The 19,984-nt window shown below is 40.3% G+C and overlaps 2 protein-coding genes across 2 annotated transcripts in view; both read left to right on the forward strand.

The window, feature by feature from the left end:
- Nucleotides 1–10,012, forward strand: part of LOC134615649 (potassium voltage-gated channel subfamily A member 1) — a 45,627-nt gene extending 35,615 nt beyond the window's left edge. The window contains exon 2 of the mRNA XM_063460225.1: nucleotides 3,020–10,012. The gene's annotated coding sequence lies outside the window, so the exon portion shown is untranslated. The remainder of the gene's footprint in view (nucleotides 1–3,019) is intronic.
- An 8,157-nt stretch (nucleotides 10,013–18,169) lies between these two features.
- On the forward strand, nucleotides 18,170–18,658 carry LOC134615957 (late histone H2B.L4-like). The gene is made up of 2 exons (XM_065469460.1): nucleotides 18,170–18,247; nucleotides 18,350–18,658. The coding sequence occupies exons 1-2, from the start codon at nucleotides 18,170–18,172 to the stop codon at nucleotides 18,656–18,658; spliced, it is 387 nt and encodes a 128-aa protein (XP_065325532.1).
- The last annotated feature ends 1,326 nt before the right edge of the window (nucleotides 18,659–19,984 follow it).

The following is a 19,984-nucleotide window of genomic DNA, read 5'->3' on the forward strand; positions in this document are numbered from 1 at the left end:
CAACTGTCTGCCATCTATAATCCAGTTTTGAGATCCCTTCCCAGACGCCTTAACGCCCACTCACATCCTGGGCCATCTGACCTCAGGAAATCACATGATAGGGGGCGGATAGGTTTCACAATGAGCGCACCCGAAAACTTGGTTGATTGTGACCTACACCCGTCTTCACACCTTGGCACATGTGATTAGGTAGAGGATCATTAGGGGGTCCATTGTCCCTCTTGGTGGGTTACTCCCACAGAGCTTTAATCTGGGACTCTCCACCATTTGACCCTAGAACTGAAGAAGCTTCTCGGATGAGAGGCGAAACGTCTTCAAGCAACTTAAAGAAGTCCAGACGCTTTTCTTTCCAAGCTCCTTAGACCACAGTAAACTTTGTCTCGACCCTCTAACTTTTCACTGAATCCTCTTCCTGCATATTCAGAGCTGAGATCCCGAGGATTACTGGTATTTTAAAGAAACTAAGGATGAAGCTGTGAGAAGTGTTCACTCTGAATGGCAGAATGTTGTTATTGTTACGTAACACATGTCTGCAAAGGACAGTGGTCTCAGAGCCTATGTGGTTGGCCATCTGCTTTGGTGGGATTCACACTGTGCTGTGGCGTCTCAGCTCTGTGAGTGTGAGGTTAGTGGGATGAGATTAAACTGTCCTTTCAAATCTCAGTTTAGCCTTTTATTTAAACCTGCAGTTTCCTTTCAGAGTGTATTCGTAGTGAAGACTTCACACGCTTCGAATTCAGGACTGATGTGTTTATTTGGCAGCTGGTTGGGGGTGGGGGGTGTTGTCGGTCGTGGTAACACCTCGTGACCCTCTTGGAGAGCATTTGTTGAGGGAAAGTGTAGGAGGAAGGTTTTCCTGCCTGCTGGATTTGGCTGCTGCATATGCTGCAGTGGATTACACTGATCCAACTTAATGCCTCAGACGTGCAATCATAACTACAGGAGCTGCTGAGGGCACAGCCGTGGACGCTCGCAGCACCATCTGCTGCCACCGCTGGGGGATTAACTTCGAGGAAGATGGTGTAAGGTGGGGGTGGAGGCACATGCAGACCCTGAGCTGTCGACCACCCTGCAGAAGCCCTCTTACTCTCAGCTTCTTTCCTATCCACACAAACCCTCACACGCTGGTTTATAATCTGTGGAGTAAAAAATCTGACAAAGTTCCATTTCTCCCTCCCGGTTTAAACTTTCATGCACAATCAAGGACACACAGAAGATACAACACAAAGAGGAAACTAGCTCGCCACCAAGCTAACATTGTTAGCTGGCATTAGCTGAAGTTAGTTCATAGATTGCAGACTGTTAGACTTGATGGATAGCATTAAGTACCTGCTACCTGCAAATAATCATGCGCATTTAGGCGGTAACTGTAACGGAATACTCATATTTTGAATTTTAAATATATAACACTGGTACATGTATTCCGTAACTCCCCAACACTGACCATGAAGCAGGTTCAAAATACCCAGGATCTCTTTTCCTTATCTGGATTCACTTAAACTAACTGCTAATCTGCAATCACATGCAGGGGTTATCAATGTGATAAAACTAACCATTCATCTATGTGTGTGTGTGTGAATGTGAAAACAGTAAAAGCCCTGAATCTGAAAGAGCTGCTGTATTAATAAAGTTTATTTGAAGCAAGAAGGAAGGTGCCAGTTACCACAGTCTGAGAGTAAAGATAAAGACAAGCAGACTGTGTGCAAATTTGATATAAAGTCCAAATACAAGCAGATGCTGTGATTTAGGATCAGATGTTGATTTTTGTAGAATAGTAAATATTGTTTGTGGCCAAAACGAAACATCAGGAATAAAGTTTCTCTCAGGATCTAAATTTCTAACTGAAGCTGTTCTGACAAAGTCTTTAAAACCCAGTAAAAAACCTTCAGACCCTCTGACTGTCTGCATTCTGAGCTCTCAGGAATCTTCAGGGATGGTGACCTCATTGTGCAGGAATCTGATTGGTCAGTGATTTCCTGCCTGTTGGTCTCTGATCTGGAGAATAGCCTGCTCTGGAGCAGGTTGGGTCTGCAGGATCAGTTACTGTGATGCTAAATTCTGCATTAAGGTACAGGATAACATATCCACATCTGCAGTCAATTTATTATCCCCAATTAACCCAACATGCAGGTCTTTGGACTGTGGACCTGGAGATGACCCACTAAGCTACAGGGAAAACAAGCAAAGTCAAAGAATGAACCCAGCTGGGGTTTGAACCAGCAACCTTTTTCCTGTGAGGGGACAGTGGTGGCAAAATGATAAATTTGATCCTTTAAATTTGACAGTTGTGTCGACTCAGCTCAGTTTGCTACAGCTAATAAAACAACTTTTGCAGTTATACAAAGACCCCCACCACCACCCCACCCTCCCAAAAATCTCACCTAAACCTACATATTGCCTGGTCATTGGAAGAACTACAACTTTTCTTTTGATCTATGAGAAGTACAATCATCTGGTTTATATTGGAGTTTTTCAGGTCCAGTAATGACGGCTGCCTTTCTCCGATCGTCCTGATTAGCACTGTTTGGCCCAAATGTGCAGGTTTCTTTGGGTCACATGATGCCCAAAATGTATGTGTCAAAACACCCATAGAAACAAGCACTTCAACTCTGAATGCATCCAGGAGGATTAGCTTTTTTTCTCTGTTGTTGCCACAGCAGCATAAGTAAGAACCACCTGTTTGGCCCAGATGTGGCCCGGTATCAACAGCTGATTTTGCGCAACATTTGGCCTCATTGATGGGTGGATTTAGCGGCATCAACTCATGCACATAACCTCTTTATTTCAGCCAGATATCATGTTTGTTGTGTCACATCTGGCTCATTTGCTATAACTTGGCCAACAGTGCCATAAGCAGCCTGGATTAGGCCCGAATGTGTCTGCTGACTGAGACACAGCAGAGTGTTTATTTTGGCATCAAAGTTGTGGATCTTTAGTGGAATATGCTTTATGGATATTTTCTAGTTTTTCTATTCTCCCCGCACTAACACATCCCATATTCTTGTTTATGTCTCCACAGAGAGTTTAAGCCCTGCCCTCCAACCATCAGGAGAGTCGATCCGACCACAGAAATCCCCTACATCAGGAAACGCCAACAACTAAAAACCTGCTGCTGTGCTTTGAAAATCAGCATCATCCACCCTTTTTAGAACTCTGTGCCTTCAACCAAAACTCACCAGTGATACTTCTGAAGCTTTCTTTTTTCTTTTCTTTTTTTTTACTTTTTTTCTTTTTTCAAGCAGGACTCAGAGGACATATCTGCCTGATGAGGGAGGGCCCGGGATCCTGCTGCTGTCTCTCTGAAGAAAAAAAAAACAATCAAACCCGACATGCAACGTTTCAATCATTTTAACATCCCACTGTGTTCTTTTTTTAATCAACCAACTGTGTCAGTGATTTACTTCATATCGGAAGAAATCCCTTGCTGTGCAATATCATCGATATTTACGTGAAGCTGTTATGTGGATGTAGACTTTGGATGAACTTTTTGGTTTATTTTTGTAATGATGTTTTCCTGATTTCTATTTTTCTAAAACGGTGTAAGAGAGATGAGGGGATACAAACAAAAAACAAATTTTAACAAAGACGGGACCTTCACTTGTAGGTAAAAAGGGTGTTTAGTTTTCCTTAAATCCTCCCCTTCCTGCTGTGACCAGGGCCAAAGCCATAGCCTATCTCAGATAACAATGGACGAAGCATTTCAAATGACCAGTGTCCCTAACAGCAAGATGCATTCAGGGTCTCACATTCTCACGTGTCAGCTCATCTTAGCTGTTTGTTTCCTGTTTTTTTTCAGGGCCTTGAATCCGAAGTATTTAGTACTCTCTACCTTTGTGTGGCCTGTTTTTCTTGCTGTTATTTTGTACTTCCTCCTACATATCAGTCAAGCAACTTTAAGTGGCATGATTATGTGTGCCTGTAGAGAGAGACATGAATGAGTGTCTTCTTCACAAATTGGACATAAAGTACCGTAAACTTTCAAATATGTCAGAGAATAATGGCTGGATAACAAATCCATGAAACAGGGATCTAGTGGTTTAAAAAATGTGGAGTCAATTAGTTAAGTGTCTAAAATACAAATGCTTTTTCTAGAATAACCCTTTATTTGGAAGCATACTCAAAAAAACCACCCATTCAAACTGTAACTTTTCTATGAGCTTTATAAAAAATGAAAAAAAGAAATAACTTTACCAGCAATTACAGATTTCAAGGGTTACATGACAGCTTATCGATTATATATTTATTATTTACTATTATATATTTATTTTTAAAATTATATAAATGAGTCCTCATGTAGTACCTCTACAGGGCAGCCAAGTGAACTAAGCAAAGGATTGGAGCTGGTAATTCCTATAAAACTGTCTGTCCACACCCTAAACATCTCAGTTAAGTGTGTTCGTCTCCTTTGGATGCTTTATAAATGTGATAAATCTGAAATATCTCTGGATTTCAAGTGAATTTGCAGAACAACGGGAAAACAAGGGTCCTGCTGCTTTTTGGAGACTGAAATGTTGATGTTGTATTAAACTGGCATCCTAAAGGATTCTAAAATGTCATTTTGTCAGATACCTCACATAACAGCACACACACCAAAACAACACTTTGTGTGTAAATGACCATTGCCAGAAGCTGTGACAGGGCAGCACAAATTGACATCCAGTTCAATATTTTATCAAGCAAATCTTCATTTTCTGACCTATTTAATTTTATTTAAAAAAGGCTTTCTGTAACATTAAAGTTCCAGAGTGTGAAATATCACCACCAGATGTCAGCAGATTGCAGACTGCAGTCAACTGAGTTCTGTTTTTTTTTGCATCTCCCAATTCAAGTACATACCTAGCGACGGTGGCCACTGTAGGACAAACAAATTTTAATCAGCCAAGAGATATCTAAAACATCACATAATGGCTGTAGTTAAAACACTGTAACTAATATATTATATAATAAAATAATATCCAAACTATTTTTAACATGTTTGAATAATATTAACACTTAGCAATAAATCAGAAAATTTAAAAAAATGCTTCACTTAAATATTTTATGTTTTTATCCCTGAGACACCTCAAAGCTTTAGTTGCTGTTCATCTGTAGTGAGTGTACTCAGAAAGCAAAGTCACTCCAGACCAGATCAGCCCTAGATTTTTTTCCCCCATCTTTGTCAGTCCACTGTTTACCTCAGCTGTCAATGCCGGGTGAGAAGCATCCACATCTAGAGGCTGAAAAACTTTGTGAAAGAAGTCAGACACGAGTCAATGTGTTAGTGAAGAAAACTTCTGTCTGATAACAGTGATAACTGAGGTGACTTGTTGAGTATAACAACAACTCAACTTATATAAATAGTTTCTTTTTAAGATGCTTTGTTGAAGTTAGACTTATATTTTGTGAGACGAACCATTTAAAGCCATCTTTGAAAACCGAAACCTCAAAATTAAGTAAGTAGAATTTTATTTATATAGCACCTTTCAAGACAGAGATCACAAAGTGCTTCATAAAGAAATGCCAGAGCATTTACAACAAAAAAGACAAAAAGAAGTTAACCAAACACAAAGATTAGTTTTTAGTTGTTTTTTTAAAAGAGACTACAGAGACTACAGTGTCCACAGATCTCAAGGTCAAAGGTGGAGAGTTCCAGAGTCTGGGGGCCACAGTGGCAAAAGTTATGTCTCCCTTAGTTCTCAGCCATGCTACTATATAAGCTAAGATTCAAAGATTTCTAAAAGTTTTACAGAAAATAAGCTCTGTCTGTAAAGACTACGAGCCAGAAAACTTGAAACTTAACTGGGAAAGCTTTAATAAATCCAGTTTTAAACATCATTTATAACACCATCTCCAGTTACTGGATTTAAAGGTGTTCTGTCCCATATAACAATAAGAACTTGTGCCTCTTCTCACTTTAACTTTGATTTGATCCATAAGTCATTCCACAGGCACAACAGGTCAGCTAACATTGGCCAACCACCACAGCCGACTGAGAGAATAATCAAAATATGAGCACAGATTTTCACTCAGCACTTTTGGAAAGAAGATACTGCAGAGATGTGATATATGGTTTATAAACTCTAAGATTCTATTAGCTTGTTGTATATCAATCCTTACAAATGTGCTGTACAGTGGTTTATAGTTTGCATCTAAAAGATAGATATGAAATCCTGATATGAAGCCTCCAGCTGAGCGTGCTCATGCTTGACCAGAGAGCAGATGTTTACCGGGCTAGAGGTGACAGGAGCTAAAGGGCTGGTTTCAACAGATTTCTGTACAACAGGGCGTCTTTGTTTGAGGTTCTTCCTCACAGTCTTCATTTTTAAGACCCAGAAGGTTCCTTTATTTTAGTGTGAAGAAGTTTAAATACATACTGAAAATATTTACATTTAATAAAGCATCCATTTATAAAACTGAGGAACCGCCTCAGATGTTTAATAGAAGGAATGTGTCTCTGTGTTTCCACATAAAACTGGTAAAATGTCATCACAGAAAAATCCTGCTGTGATGAATCAAAGGAACTCATCAGCAGGTTCTTGTGTTTAACCACCTTAGTTTGGCTTACAGTGGCGGGCCATGAGTGATGTCTTTGTCACTTAGAAGGCTGCACCACTGAGGAGGATCAGTAATGATGATTATTAGTCATTTTTGACAACTTGCAACATGCTGCATACTGGTGCAATGAAAAGTCCCAAACTTACACCACTCTTCTTCACATGTTTTTGCACTCTGTAAAGTTATCCATTGAGCCCTATTTAGGTGTGCTGGATCTGGCTCTCAGGGAACCCATTTGTACTAAACATGTGAAGCTGACACTTGAGTAGAAATCTAGAATATTTCCATTTGAAAAAAGCAGTCTTGAGATTGAACGTTATACTCTGGCAGGTTCAATTAAAGGTAAAATAAGGTGTAGACTTTCAAATATTTAAGAAAGGCAATGTGGAATAATAAATATGTTTAGAAGTGGAAAGTGGAAAAAGGTAAAAATATATAGGAAAACTACAGCCTGACAATGCAGCAGATAACTTCATGTACCAGTGAAACCTGTCACCAGTGGATAAAAATATCATTTCTTGAAAGATGATGGTTATTAATCTTCTATTGAAGATAAAAGCCTGAAATTACTCAGAAACATCTTCATATTGTATATAAAAGATGGGAGTCATAGCTGGTGGTACAGTCCAGGCTATGGCACCATGTTGTGGGTTTGGATCTCTTAGTTGGAGGAGTCAGATCTCTCGGCTAAATGTGGCCCTGTCTGTAACTTGGACACTAATTTGGACCAAACTGTTATTTCTTTTCTGATTTTTATGTCCAAATGCTAGAAAATTAAGATGAGTTGAAACTGTAAATTTGATTTTCTGTTGTAAACAAGTTGCCTCCAAGGCTGGAAGTGAAAGCCATCTTTAACATTTTGGTACTTTTGCCATTATTGACTCAGATGAGCTAGGACACAAAATCTGGGTACATGTGTCTGCTTTTATTGTGAAACACTAGAGGAATTCCTTAGTTTTTACAAATAAACAATAACCATGAGTGAACAAGGATGAAGAAACCATGAGAAAAACAGGCCTGTTTGAGATTTTACAGTACTTATTGTTTTATTGTCTCTGCCCTGCTCTCTGTAGCTGTGAACTGTGCTCCATCAACCCTTGAAGCTGCTAACCCTGTACTGTGTAGATCGGAGATGTCGGAGATGTCCAACCTTACCCTTAAGTCCTACAAGCATCCTGCATTAGCTCTCCTTATACCTCTTTCACACACAAACACACACTGCTCATTATTAGAATCAGTTAGCGATTTATCTTATTCAGTTTGATTCAGTTTGTGCCTCTCAAGGAATTTTTATTCTCTGACTGCCGAACTGAACAATCTTACTTGTGTCACATGATATTCCTGCTTTAATTCACCAAACAGGCGTTGACGGATAGAGGTGGTGCAGACAGTCCTCTATAGGTTTAATCAGATGGTGTACATGTGAGGACTGATAGGCACCTGTATTTTATAACTTTTGCACATACCTGCTCCAGTTTTGTAAATTTCGCTTTATGCTGACATCATAAGTAATTGTTACCTTCAGTAATCATCATTATTTCCATTTAGGATCTGATAATGGTGTTTTATTAGGACCACAGAGATTTTTCTCCGGGAGATCTGATTTCCAGAGATGAAGCTGCATCAATCTTTTATTCACAGTAATTCAAACTATTTTAGCTGCTAAAATTATTACTGTATTTTTCGGACCATAAGGCGCACTGGATTATAAGGTGCACTAAGCGAAACAAAACAGTCAGATAAGTCAAACTTTATGCAACTCATTCTTCTTGCTCCCTCAACTTCCGTACCATTGATTCATTAATGCTGAATCCTTTTGCAGCTGCTCTATTCCCATGTTGTTTCAGTATATTAATGACTAACCTCGTATTGTCGATGGATTATCTCAGTTGTTCTCCTGACTAATGTTTGGTCCGTTTACAGCATCCTGACATGCGATTGCATTTGTCGAAATCATCAGGAACCCTTACGTTAACTTTTATTGAGTGGAAAAAAGTTAGTGTTCATCCTCCAGCTTCACTGATTTTATGTTATGCTAACATAACTGTGTCGCTAGCGATCACGTAGCACATCATTATATATCAGCTAGCCCAACTTCAGTAACCCTACAAAAGTCACTGCTGTTTACTTTTCTGTCTTCATTTATGTTGGAAGTGATAGCAGAGCTGTATGTTTTAATTTGTTTCAGAAATCTCTCAGTCAGAACATGCTATATCATGTTTAGATGGAAACTAGCGAGCTAACTTCCAGCTAACTTCTAACTCCATTAAATTTAATAAATTCTGTCATCATGGATGCCTTAATTGTTACACCTGGTAAAGCAGCAACGCTGATCATTTTATTAAAGATGAGAGAATTTAGACAGTTTTTAAATCTCAGTGATGCCGCAGTGCTCGTTTGACTTTGGGACCTGAAGCAGACGGAGTTTTGGACCCAGATTATTCTGCAAGGCTCCTGACTACAGTAGCCGTAATGCTCTGGTGCGGCTTCGTAGCTGACCAAAGTCGTAGTAAAACATTTTTTTGACCAATTTTTGAGCGCCGAGCACCACATAAAATCAGTTCAAGGTCAGTAAGCACAACCAAAATTCATACATATGGTGCACCGAATTATAAGGCCTACTGTCCATTTTTGTGAAAATTAAATAAAAATGCTTTTTATTCACGGTTTTACATGCAAAATGCAACATTTGGTTAAACAACTTATCTCAGCTGTTTTCTTTGAGTATCTTTTTTAATGTGTTGCATGCAGAGATTAAAAAATTACAATCAAACCAAAGCCATCTGAAACATATATTTCACACCACTTCCCATTAACCTGAAAATGCCAGTGTCTGTAAAATCATGAATCAATCTTAAACTAAACTAAATTTAAAGATTTCCCAGCATAAAGCTTTCAGTTTGGGTGATGTTTTGTAACAATAACTTTATGGTTTCATCTGCTTTTTGTTTAAGTTAGAGTTAGCATAAAGACATTTATAGGAATCTTTTTTTAAATTTGAATGGCAAGCTTTTTATCTGCACTCGTGATAAAACCCCTCAGAGGCACAAACTGATGCTTGTGGCTCGCACATTTTGCAGCATTTTGGACATTTTCCAACACGTCTGAAAAAGTGACTTTTTGTTGGAAACCTGCAAAGTTTTCTTAGTGCATGACTTTGACTGCATTAGCCCAGCAGTCGTACAAACCTGGGGATGTTGTGTTGTACTGGCAGTAGTGGAATTAGTTTCCGTCTGTGTGAGTGTGAAGCTGCTGCCCTCCATCGAGAACCTTTACTGACACTTCTCCCAAAAACAGCGCTGCCAAACTGGTCTGAATAAGCCAAAAGTTTCTGTGTGTAGAAGTGGTTTAAGTGTTTCACATGTTAGACCTCCACCCATCAATGTTACATCGTGTTTTTAACTAAAAGAATCCTGTTTGTTAAACTGTTGATAATATATGCAGAAGAGTTATGAAATAAACAGAAACTAACTGGAAACTGCTGCTTGGCTGCTTTTCACTGTTCTTCCACTTGGTGGCGCTGTTAATGAATTTTCTGCATTTCAAACAAACTTGCCTGTACAAAAGTCTCTTAATGTAGAGCGGCCACATCACAGTAGTTACTTATTTAATACCATTGTACCCATTCTTTGAAGTTAGTTTTTGGACCCTGCACAGCACACAGAAAGTAATTTAATTTAATTCAGTTCTATTTTAATTATATAGCCTCAAAGTACAACAACAATCAACTCAAGGTGCTTCATGTTGTAAGGTAAAGACCCTACAATAATACAGAGAAAACTCCAACAATCAAATGCCCCATGTATAAACACATAATGAGTGAAAAAATGAGTAGAGAAGAGACACTCAGTGCATCATGGAAATCCCTCAGCAGCCTAGACCTATTGCAATCATAACTAAGGGAGGACTCAGGGTCACCTGATCCAGCCCTACCTAAATGCTTTAGCAAAAAGGATAGTTTTAAGCCTAATCTTAAAAGTAGAGATAGTGTCTGTCTTCTCAGTCCAAACTGGAAGATCATTCTACAGAAGAGGGGCTGAAAAGAAGAAGGCTCTGCCTCCCATTCTACTTTTAAATAGTCTAGGAACAACAAGTAAGCCTGCAGTGCGAGAGTGAAGAGCTCTAATGGGGTGATATGGTACTATGAGGTCATTAAGATAAGATGGGGCCTGGTTATTCAAGGCCTTTTATTTGAGGAGCATAATTTTAATCTTGATTCTGGATTTAACAGGGAGACAATGAAGAGAAGCCAATATACGAGAAATAAGTGCTCTCTTTCTAGTCCCTGTCAGTACTCTTGCTGCAGCATTTTGGATCAACTGTAGGCTTTTCAGGGAGTTTTTAGCACATCCTGATAATGACGAATTACAGTAGTCCAGCCTAGAATTAATAAATGTATGAACTAGTTTTCAGCATCACACTTAGATACTGTATTTCTAAGATTTTTAGGGCTGAGTAAAATAACCTCAGTTGTATCTGAATTTAAAAGCAGAAAATTAGAGGTCATCCAGGTCTTTATATCTTTAAGACAGTCCCGCAGTTTATCTGTCCATGAAGCCAGATAACACAGACCAAGTTGGGTATCATCTGCATAGCAGTGAAAATGTATGGTATGCCTTCCAGTGATACTGCCTAAAGGAAACATGTATAATGTAAACAGAACTAGTCCTATCATGGAACACTGTGGAAATTTATAAATAACCTAGTGTGAAGAGGACTCTCCATTTACATGAACAAAAAGATGCCAGAAGCCACTTTGCTGGGTACACATTCTTATTCTCATTCTTATTATTAACAGCATAATCAGCTGCTGTTGGTGTAATGGTGGGTCTTGTTAAATGGTTTCCATCAGCAGGTTCAAAGTCAGTTAATCAAAGGGCTACACATGTACAGGTTAATGACATTTCTGGATTACAGCCTGTTGTTGAAGATCCTTCATAAGCCCACAACAAAGGGTCGTTTAAAACAGTCACCTGCCATAATCATATGTAGTCAGACAAAATAATTACTTCTGCTTATGGAGTTACAGCCAACCCACAGTGACCTGTTTACAATCGTGAGTATGACAAAGCAGAATAAATCACGATACACAAAAGAATCCCTTATTTTAATGCAATACAATACAACTTTATTTATATAGCACATTTAAAAACCAACGGTATACCAAAGTGCTTCACAATAAAACAGCAGGTTAAAACATGAATAATATAAGACCCTTAACAAAGTACTGAATGTGCTAACAGGTCAATGGCACTAATTACACAAGAATAAAAGTGAATATCAAATCAAACTTGCTAAAAAACACACAGGTTTTAAATAGAAAAAGGTATATAGAAAGATAAAATTGGAATTAAGTATAAAATACAGGCGTTAATTAACCAGGAAAGAAAGATTAAATAAGTGAGTTTAAATGATTGGATGGAGTCAGATGCGCGAATAGCAATGGGAAGGTTGTTCCACAGGTTAGGTGCAACCAGAGCAAACGCACGGTCACCTCTGGTCTTAAGCCGAGATCTAGGCTGTACCAAGAGTAATTGGTTGGATGATCTGAGGGCTCTCCCAGGGGTGTATGGTCTAAGAAGTTTGACGAGATACCTAGGTGCTGTATTATTTATGATTTTGAAGGTAAGCAGCAATATTTTAAATTTGATGCGGTATTTGATGGGAAGCCAATGCAAATCAGTAAGGACGGGGTGATAGAGGTAAACCTTCCGGTACCAGTCAAAAGGCGTGCCGCAGCATTTTGGACAAGCTGTAATCTATAGAGAAGAGCAGCATGGAGACCAAAGTAAAGGGAATCACAGTAATCTAATCTAGAGGTCACAAAGGCATGAATAAGCTTTTCAAGATCCTTATGTAGTACGTAATGCTTAGCCTTCGAAATAACACAGTTGGTAGAAGCTAGATTTGACTACAGAGGGCACTTGTTTGTCAAATTTGAAAGAGCTGTCCAGCAGCACACCTAGATTACTAACAGTGTCAGAGAGAAAAGTGGCAAGGGATCCAAAGGTAACAACTAGTTGGCCCCGGGGGAAATGACTGTCAAACACCACAATTTCGGTTTTCTTTTCATTTAAGATAAGAGAGTTGCCCAAAAGCCATTCTTTGACTTCTGTCATGCGCTCTAGGAAGCAGTGCATGTTGTATTTTTCAAAGATTAAGCCTAGAGGTAGCATATAGAGTGAGAATAACATTGGGCCCAACACAGAGCCTTGAGGCACGTCACAGCAGAAGGATGCAGCAGAAGAAGAATAGGTACCCAGAGTGATAGAGGAGGACCTGTTCGAAAGATATGATTTAAACCATTTAAGGGTGTCACCTCTAATGCCAACTGTATGTTCTAACCTCATTAGTAGAATATTATGGTCCACCATATCAAAGGCTGAGGACAAGTCCAGTAAGACTAAGACCGCAGAACGACCTGAATCGGATATTAGGAGAAGATCATTAAGGACTCTCAGCAGAGCTGTTTCAGTGCTATGATGTGGTTTAAAGCCAGACTGAAATTTATCACTGATGTTGTTCGCATCCAGATAGTTCTCTCACAACTCCAGGCCTATCTTTTCCAAGATTTTGGACAGGAACAGGAGTTTGCAAATCGGCCTGTAGTTCACAAAGTCATTATGATCGAGGCTCCTTTATTTGAGAACAGGCTGCACTAAAAGCATGTTTAAAGGCTGACGGAACATGGTCGGAAAGCAATGATGAATTCATTAGAGTTAAAATATTGGGCCCAATTGCATCAAAACCATCCAGAATTTGCATTTTTCAGTTGTTCAACTATTTGCTTAAGGGCAGTGAGTGACACCGACTCAAACTGATGAAAGGTTGATAAACATCCTGGGGTGAAAGCAGGGCTCACAACCAAAGGGTGTGAAGACTTGAGAGATAAAATTTTATCTGTGAAGTAATTTAAAAATTGTTCGCAGAGAGCTGGAGAAGACACCGTCTGCATTTAATTAAAGGAATTGACCACTGAATTAAAGATTTTAAACAGCATTCGAGGATTATGCCATTGGTCTCAATAATTTCAGAAAAGAAAGTCGCTTTAGCCATTTCAGTAGCATTTTGAAACTTCATGCGGCTGGTACGTAAGATATCAAAGGATACCTGGAGCTTATCTTTTTTCCACCTCCTCTCGGCTCGGCGACACACATGTCTTAGGGCACGTGTAGAGAACTGCACCCATAGGCCCTCAGGGTGCAGTTCTGTATTGCATAAATCAACATCAAAAATAACTGGGAAGTGATCAGAAATCCCAACATTGTCAATGTTCTTAATACAAATGTCCAGGCCATATGAAAAAAACAGCTCAAGGGTATGGCCTTTAAAGTGGGTTAACCACTGAACAAGGTTAAGAGAGTCAGTTAGAGCAAGAAAGTCTTTGACTAAAGGATCATCCTTAAAACAGATATGAATATTAAAATCACCAGTGATAAGAACACAGTTATATTTAAAAAGAACAGATCCTAATAGATCAACAAAGTCACGTATAAAAGCCTTGCTGTATTTCGGCGGTCGGTAGACCACAACACACAGAGTTTTAGAAGAATCGGCCAACTCCAGTAATTGAACTTCAAAGTTAGGGGAGGGGAGCTGCCGAATTTTAGATTTATTTTTAAAAACCGAGGCTAAGCCACCACCTCTGCCCGTAAGCCTAGGTGAGCTGAAGAAGGCACAGTCTGGGGGGAGAAGCTCCGAGAAGGAGAACGACTCACCAGGGCGAATCCAAGTCTCCGTCAGGAACAAAACGTCCAGCCCCAAGCCGAGGAAAATGTCATTTAAAACAAAAGTCTTATTCACCAGCGACCTTACATTTAGTAGAGCCATCCGTGTCATGGGCGCCATGTCCCTACTCGTAGTGCGTCGCAAACGGCTTAGGTTGCAGTGATGCATGCCACCTCTGGAAGACGTTATCCAGGTGCGAATAGGCAGGCATGCCACTGGGAGGGCTGGGTAGACTTGCTTTCCGACGGAGCAGATCCACCGATGGCTAAGCGATCTGGCAAGAAGGCAGTCACGGGAGGAGGAGAGAGGACATAGAATATCCATGCTAGCATGTGGATTAGCCATAGTGTTAATTTGGGTTTAACCCAGGACTGTATAGGCGTTGACTGAATAGCAGTGGTGTTTACCTTGGGGTGTCGGTCAGAACACACAGGACGCACAAATAATGTCATTCCATCTTTACTATGATTCTTTAGCTTAACAGCACAGTACAGCAGCACAGTAATGCAACCACAGGCTTACAGAGCGATGTACAAGAACTCGTAGGTAGGGAAGTGGAGTGAGTGTGTGTGGTCTGCGAACAGAACATATACAAAAAACTGAATATAATAAACATTTACATCATAAATTATGATTCATTAGCTTTCTTCCAATCTAACCAGAACTACAAATGGGAATTCCTATATGAACATCTCCATGCACAAGTTTTATACACTACTCACAAAACCTTACAGTACATGACATTAATTGCCAATACACCCAACAATACTGTATCACAAGACATTAAATCGTTTTAGCTTACAGCTAACAAGTATGTAGCATAACAGCTAGCATTAGCAGCATAAACTAGCCACACAGCGAACAGGTCAATACACATTGCACATCCACTAAACGCCTAAATGGCATAAAAGACTAAAACTGTCCTTTCCAGGCAGGGCTCCATGTCTACTCACAGTTCTTTAGCGACGCACACAACTCACACCGTGTGTAGACATCCACTGCTGAGTCAGTTTGCCAGGTGGCTCTTGCTATATGTTAGTTCCAACTCTGTGCTCTGGACCATGTGCTCAATAGTGCAACTGCGTCCTCTTACCACAAGGGGGCTCCCCCACACAGTTGACAGCCTTTCCAACACATAGCCTGTGCTTAAAGGTAAGCCTAAAGACAGACGCGAATGCCACTCCATTTGGCCAGCTTCCTATAGCGCATGGGTCCCTAATTCCAGTCCACGAGGGCCGGTGTCCCTGCAGGTTTTAGATGTGTCCTTGATCCATCACAGCTTATTTAAATGGACAAATTACCTTCTCAGCATGTCTTGAAGTTCTCCAGAGGCCTGGTAATGAACTAATTATGTGATTCAGGTGTGTTGACCCAGGGTGAGATCTAAAACCTGCAGGGACACCGGCCCTCGCGGACTGGGATTGGGGACCCCTGCTATAGCGTTTCTTGTACAGGGTGGGTAGGGGCAGGCAGGATATGCTGGTGGAGGGGTCTGATCTTGACAGGGTGGCGTCTCCCAGAGTCCAGCATGTCACCAAACCATAGGAGTGAGAGAATCGAAGATTTAAAAGTGTTTGTCAATCATAAGTACTTAGTGCATTACCACCTGATGAGCATATTACCAAGAGAATGAGGAGTACAATGCAAAAGTCAAAAAAGAGGGGTCGAAAGGAGAGGCGAAGACGGCCTGCCAAGCACACTGGCACCATCTCATATGATCAACTATGAATAACTTTCATATGACCTTCAAAAATTTGTTTTTCCTTCCCGCTGTCACAAATTACTAGATCATAGTAGGTCATCTGATTTGGGTTTTTCTCTGTATTATTGTAGGGTTTTACAATATAAAGCACCTTGAGGCGACTGCTGTTGTGATTTAATGCTATATAAATAAAATAGCATTGAACTGAACAGTATTACTATGCATACTAGAAACTTTTTAAATGTTTTGTGTTGATTTGGTCTAATAAAGTAAAACTGTTCCAGTCCTACAGCTTTGGAAACGTCAACTGTCCCACATTTTATTTAGATCAGCAGTATTCAAGTAAAATGGGCCAGTTCAATTCCAAAGTAAAAAAAGAGACATTTAAAATAAGTTCCATTATTTTAAAGATCATTTTCATTTAATAATATAAAAATGTAAGGTTGTTTTAATGTCTTTGAATTGCATTTAAACATTAAAACATATGGAATATTCCACACCCTTGGAAGAACGCCTATGCTTGCTTTGGCCTGTTGACTGTTTGCCTGTACTAAGCAGACATCTTTTCTGTCTCCTCTCTGTTCTCTCTTTTCAACATGCTGTCTGTACTAAACAGTTTAGCATCCTTTTAGGCTATGTCCGAAATAATACGTTTTCGTTTAAAAACGCATTGTTTTCTCTCCGTTTTGGCCTCCCCTCCACACTGAGATGGGAGATTTTTTTTTTTACCTCTCTCCTGTATTTACCATTTTATTCCTTACAAAAGGATGCTTTTTTCCTAAATGTTTTTTTAAAAAAATTCAACATTTGCCATGTATTCTTTTAAATTTAAATATTTTTGTTGGTAAATTTTACTGGTTCTTGTGAAAAATTTTTTTATTTTCCTTGTAGTTTGACTTTTTCTGGGAAATTTCAAATTATTTTTCTGTAACAGTGGTGTTTTGTTGATCATCACATGGGCAGATGTTATGGTAATGTTCAAAAGTCACTTTACCAACCACAGACCAAGCCCACATCCCTTGATGTGTGTACAGTCAGCCTATAGAGATTGAAAATGTGATGTCATTCAGGGGTAAAACCGCAAAGGATTCTGGGAACTTGTGGCAAGAGGTACTAGCGCACGCAGGCTTTCAATTGAAATCAGTTACACAGCGATAAAAAGAAACACAAAAAATGGCAAGAAGCTGTTGTATTATTAACTGCAATAGCCGGTCGCATGACAGCCACAGGAAGCCGACGGGTAAAGAGATCGGTTGTTATCGGATTACGTCGTTGAAGAGAAATTGTTCAAGCCATGTTTCCGAAGTAACAAAGAGGCGACGGATGGTCTGGATATACCAAATATAACGTCCCAGAACACTCCAGCTCACATGTTAGTCTGCTCCAAGCATTTCCACAAAGGTCAGTGTTTTGTAGTAGTTAATACGTCATTTTTCTTAACATAATTGGTGATATAGGTTACAAGCAAGTCTGGCGCTGAACAGAAATTGTCGCGCTATGCTCCTTTGTTTATTGTGCATAAATAGTGAATTGTCCTGACAGAATATTGCATTTCGCTTCTGTTATTACCACGGCACATTGACAAAAACATATACTTTTATTCACAGGATAAAACTGTTTTTTTGTATCACTAATTGCACAGTACGATTACAGCATACAATATTATTGTCACTGCTACATTTCTGTAATGCGTACCAGAAATTATTTCCACTACTAATTAATTACCGTTGAGCTCAAAGGTCCTATTAATAAACGGTTAACGAATGTGTATTTATGAAGACGATTTGTGAGACTGATAAACTTACCTTTGTTCGTACAATGGTCTTTCGTTCTACACGGTGCATTTCAAGGTCCTGTACCCATCCGTCGGTAAACTGTACCTGGGCTTGTTGCAGTGACCTGAAGTTACTAAAAACTTCATGAGTGTATGCACTCACTCCAAGAACTGTATAATTATAAATATGAGTGTGGTGAAAGTTGGGCAGCACGCTAACGTCTTTTGTCCACTCTGTGTGCTCGTAAGGGTCTAACCCTTTCACTCCTTTGATTTTTTCCTCGTATCTTTTCGTTTCGTTTTGCACATACCTTTTTGGGGGGGCAAAGAAAAAGCAAGAAGGTATTGGAACCGGAGAATGAACGTTTTGCGGTGCTGCAAATGCTTGCATTTGATGCAGTACTTGGATTGTTTTGCCACGAGTTCCCGGCATGCAATGCACGAAAGTCACGTGGTCTGTCAATCTCTATAGCCGAGCGGGATCAGAGCAGCAGCATTTGCATTCCAGTGTGAGTGCTTTAAAACAATCGGACAGCACGGGCTCGTAACTCTCAGGCTGTAAACATGGCCGCGGGAATGAAAGGCAGTAAGAAGGCTCGAGCTTCCAAAAGAAGAAGAAGAAGACGAGGAAGGAAAGCTACACCATCTACGTGTACAAGGTGCTGAAGCAGGTGCACCCGGACACCGGCATCTCCTCCAAGGCCATGAGCATCATGAACTGCTTCGTGAACGACGTCTTTGAACGCCTCGCGGCGGAGGCATCCCGCCTGGCTCAGTACAACGGCCGCTCCACCAGCAGCTCCCGGAAGATCCAGACCGCCGTGAGGCTGCTGCTGCCCGGAGAGTTGGCCAAGCACGCCGTGTCTGAGGGCACCAAGGCCGTGCACCAGCTCCAAGTGAAAAACCGGCGGGGACTGTGAGGACAAAACTTTATTGTACACAAAAATGTGAACACATGAAGGCGCTCGTTCGTTCACTGGTGATCATTAGCTGTGTCCCAAACGTAGGCTGCATCCTTCGGAGGCCGCATTTGAAGACCGATTATGTCACAGCCAGGCGACGAATTGGGACAGCCTTCGTCGCCTGGCTGTGACGTAATCGGTCAAATGCGGCCGACAAATGCGTCCTTCATTTCCCCGAATTTGAAGGATGGGTCGGGTGTGTCCTTCGTGGCCCACCATATCCCAGAATTCATAGCGCGGCCCAGCCAATTTCAGTTTCCAACAATGGCGGCCGCTACTAAGTTTTAATATTGCTCATATTAATCTTTCTGGGTCACAAAATAAACTTTTAACATATTTTCAGGTGAGAAAGTAGCTGTGTAAACTTCAAATATCTGCTTGGTTTATCAAGACATTGCATATTTGCAAAAGTGCTCCGACATTTTCGGAGACATCTGTTACCCACCCACTAAATAGATAGCTAGCCGAGGGGTTCAATGGTCACTCGAGCCGGCGAGAGCAGCGGACTCCCGGCTTCATCGTTTTCAGACCCTGCTGTTTTTCTCTACTCAGGTTAAACATGATATATAAGTCACTCGGATAACTTAAACATGTAATTGTTTGGCTTTTTTCGGTGTGTTATTTGTTCCGGAGTAAATCGGTTTGGCTGAGATCAAATTTATTAGATTAGATTAGATTGAATAAAACTTTATTAATCCATCGGGTGGATTCCTCCGGGATTTTCACATAGCTGGATAAACGTCAAACAGAAAACTGATTAAACAGAAGTGTGAGACTGTCGAGAATTTACACCAGTGTCCTGGTATATTTTAGATAGCAAGGAGCAGACGGCTGAGTTTATTAAACTCCACTGAGACAGCGATGACGCAAATCTGAAGGCTAGACTGTCCCATTTCACAGCCTCACACTTCCGGCCTTCTCGGTCTTCGAAGGACCCGGCCCACATAGACCGCAAAGGCCGGGTCCTCCGAAGGATGCAGCCTACGTTTTGGGACACAGCTAACATGGTCAGATAATCACGTGACTCAGGACTTTATTACTAATACAGTTCAGGGAAGCTAAACCTCAGTGACACAAGTGAGAGTTATTGACCCTCAGAGATCTGCGGTGAGACTGTTCTGATTAAATTAACCACATTATTATTAAAAATAAGTATTTAAATATGCTCACATTCTCTGTCTTTATGCGTCTATTCATCACATTTCACTAACTGTGACTTTTGTTTCAATAGACAAATAAAAACATTCATGATTTTATGATAATGGCTTCTTGTTGTATATGAAC

The sequence above is a fragment of the Pelmatolapia mariae genome, linkage group LG17 (assembly GCF_036321145.2).
Source record: "Pelmatolapia mariae isolate MD_Pm_ZW linkage group LG17, Pm_UMD_F_2, whole genome shotgun sequence".
NCBI lineage: Eukaryota > Metazoa > Chordata > Actinopteri > Cichliformes > Cichlidae > Pelmatolapia > Pelmatolapia mariae.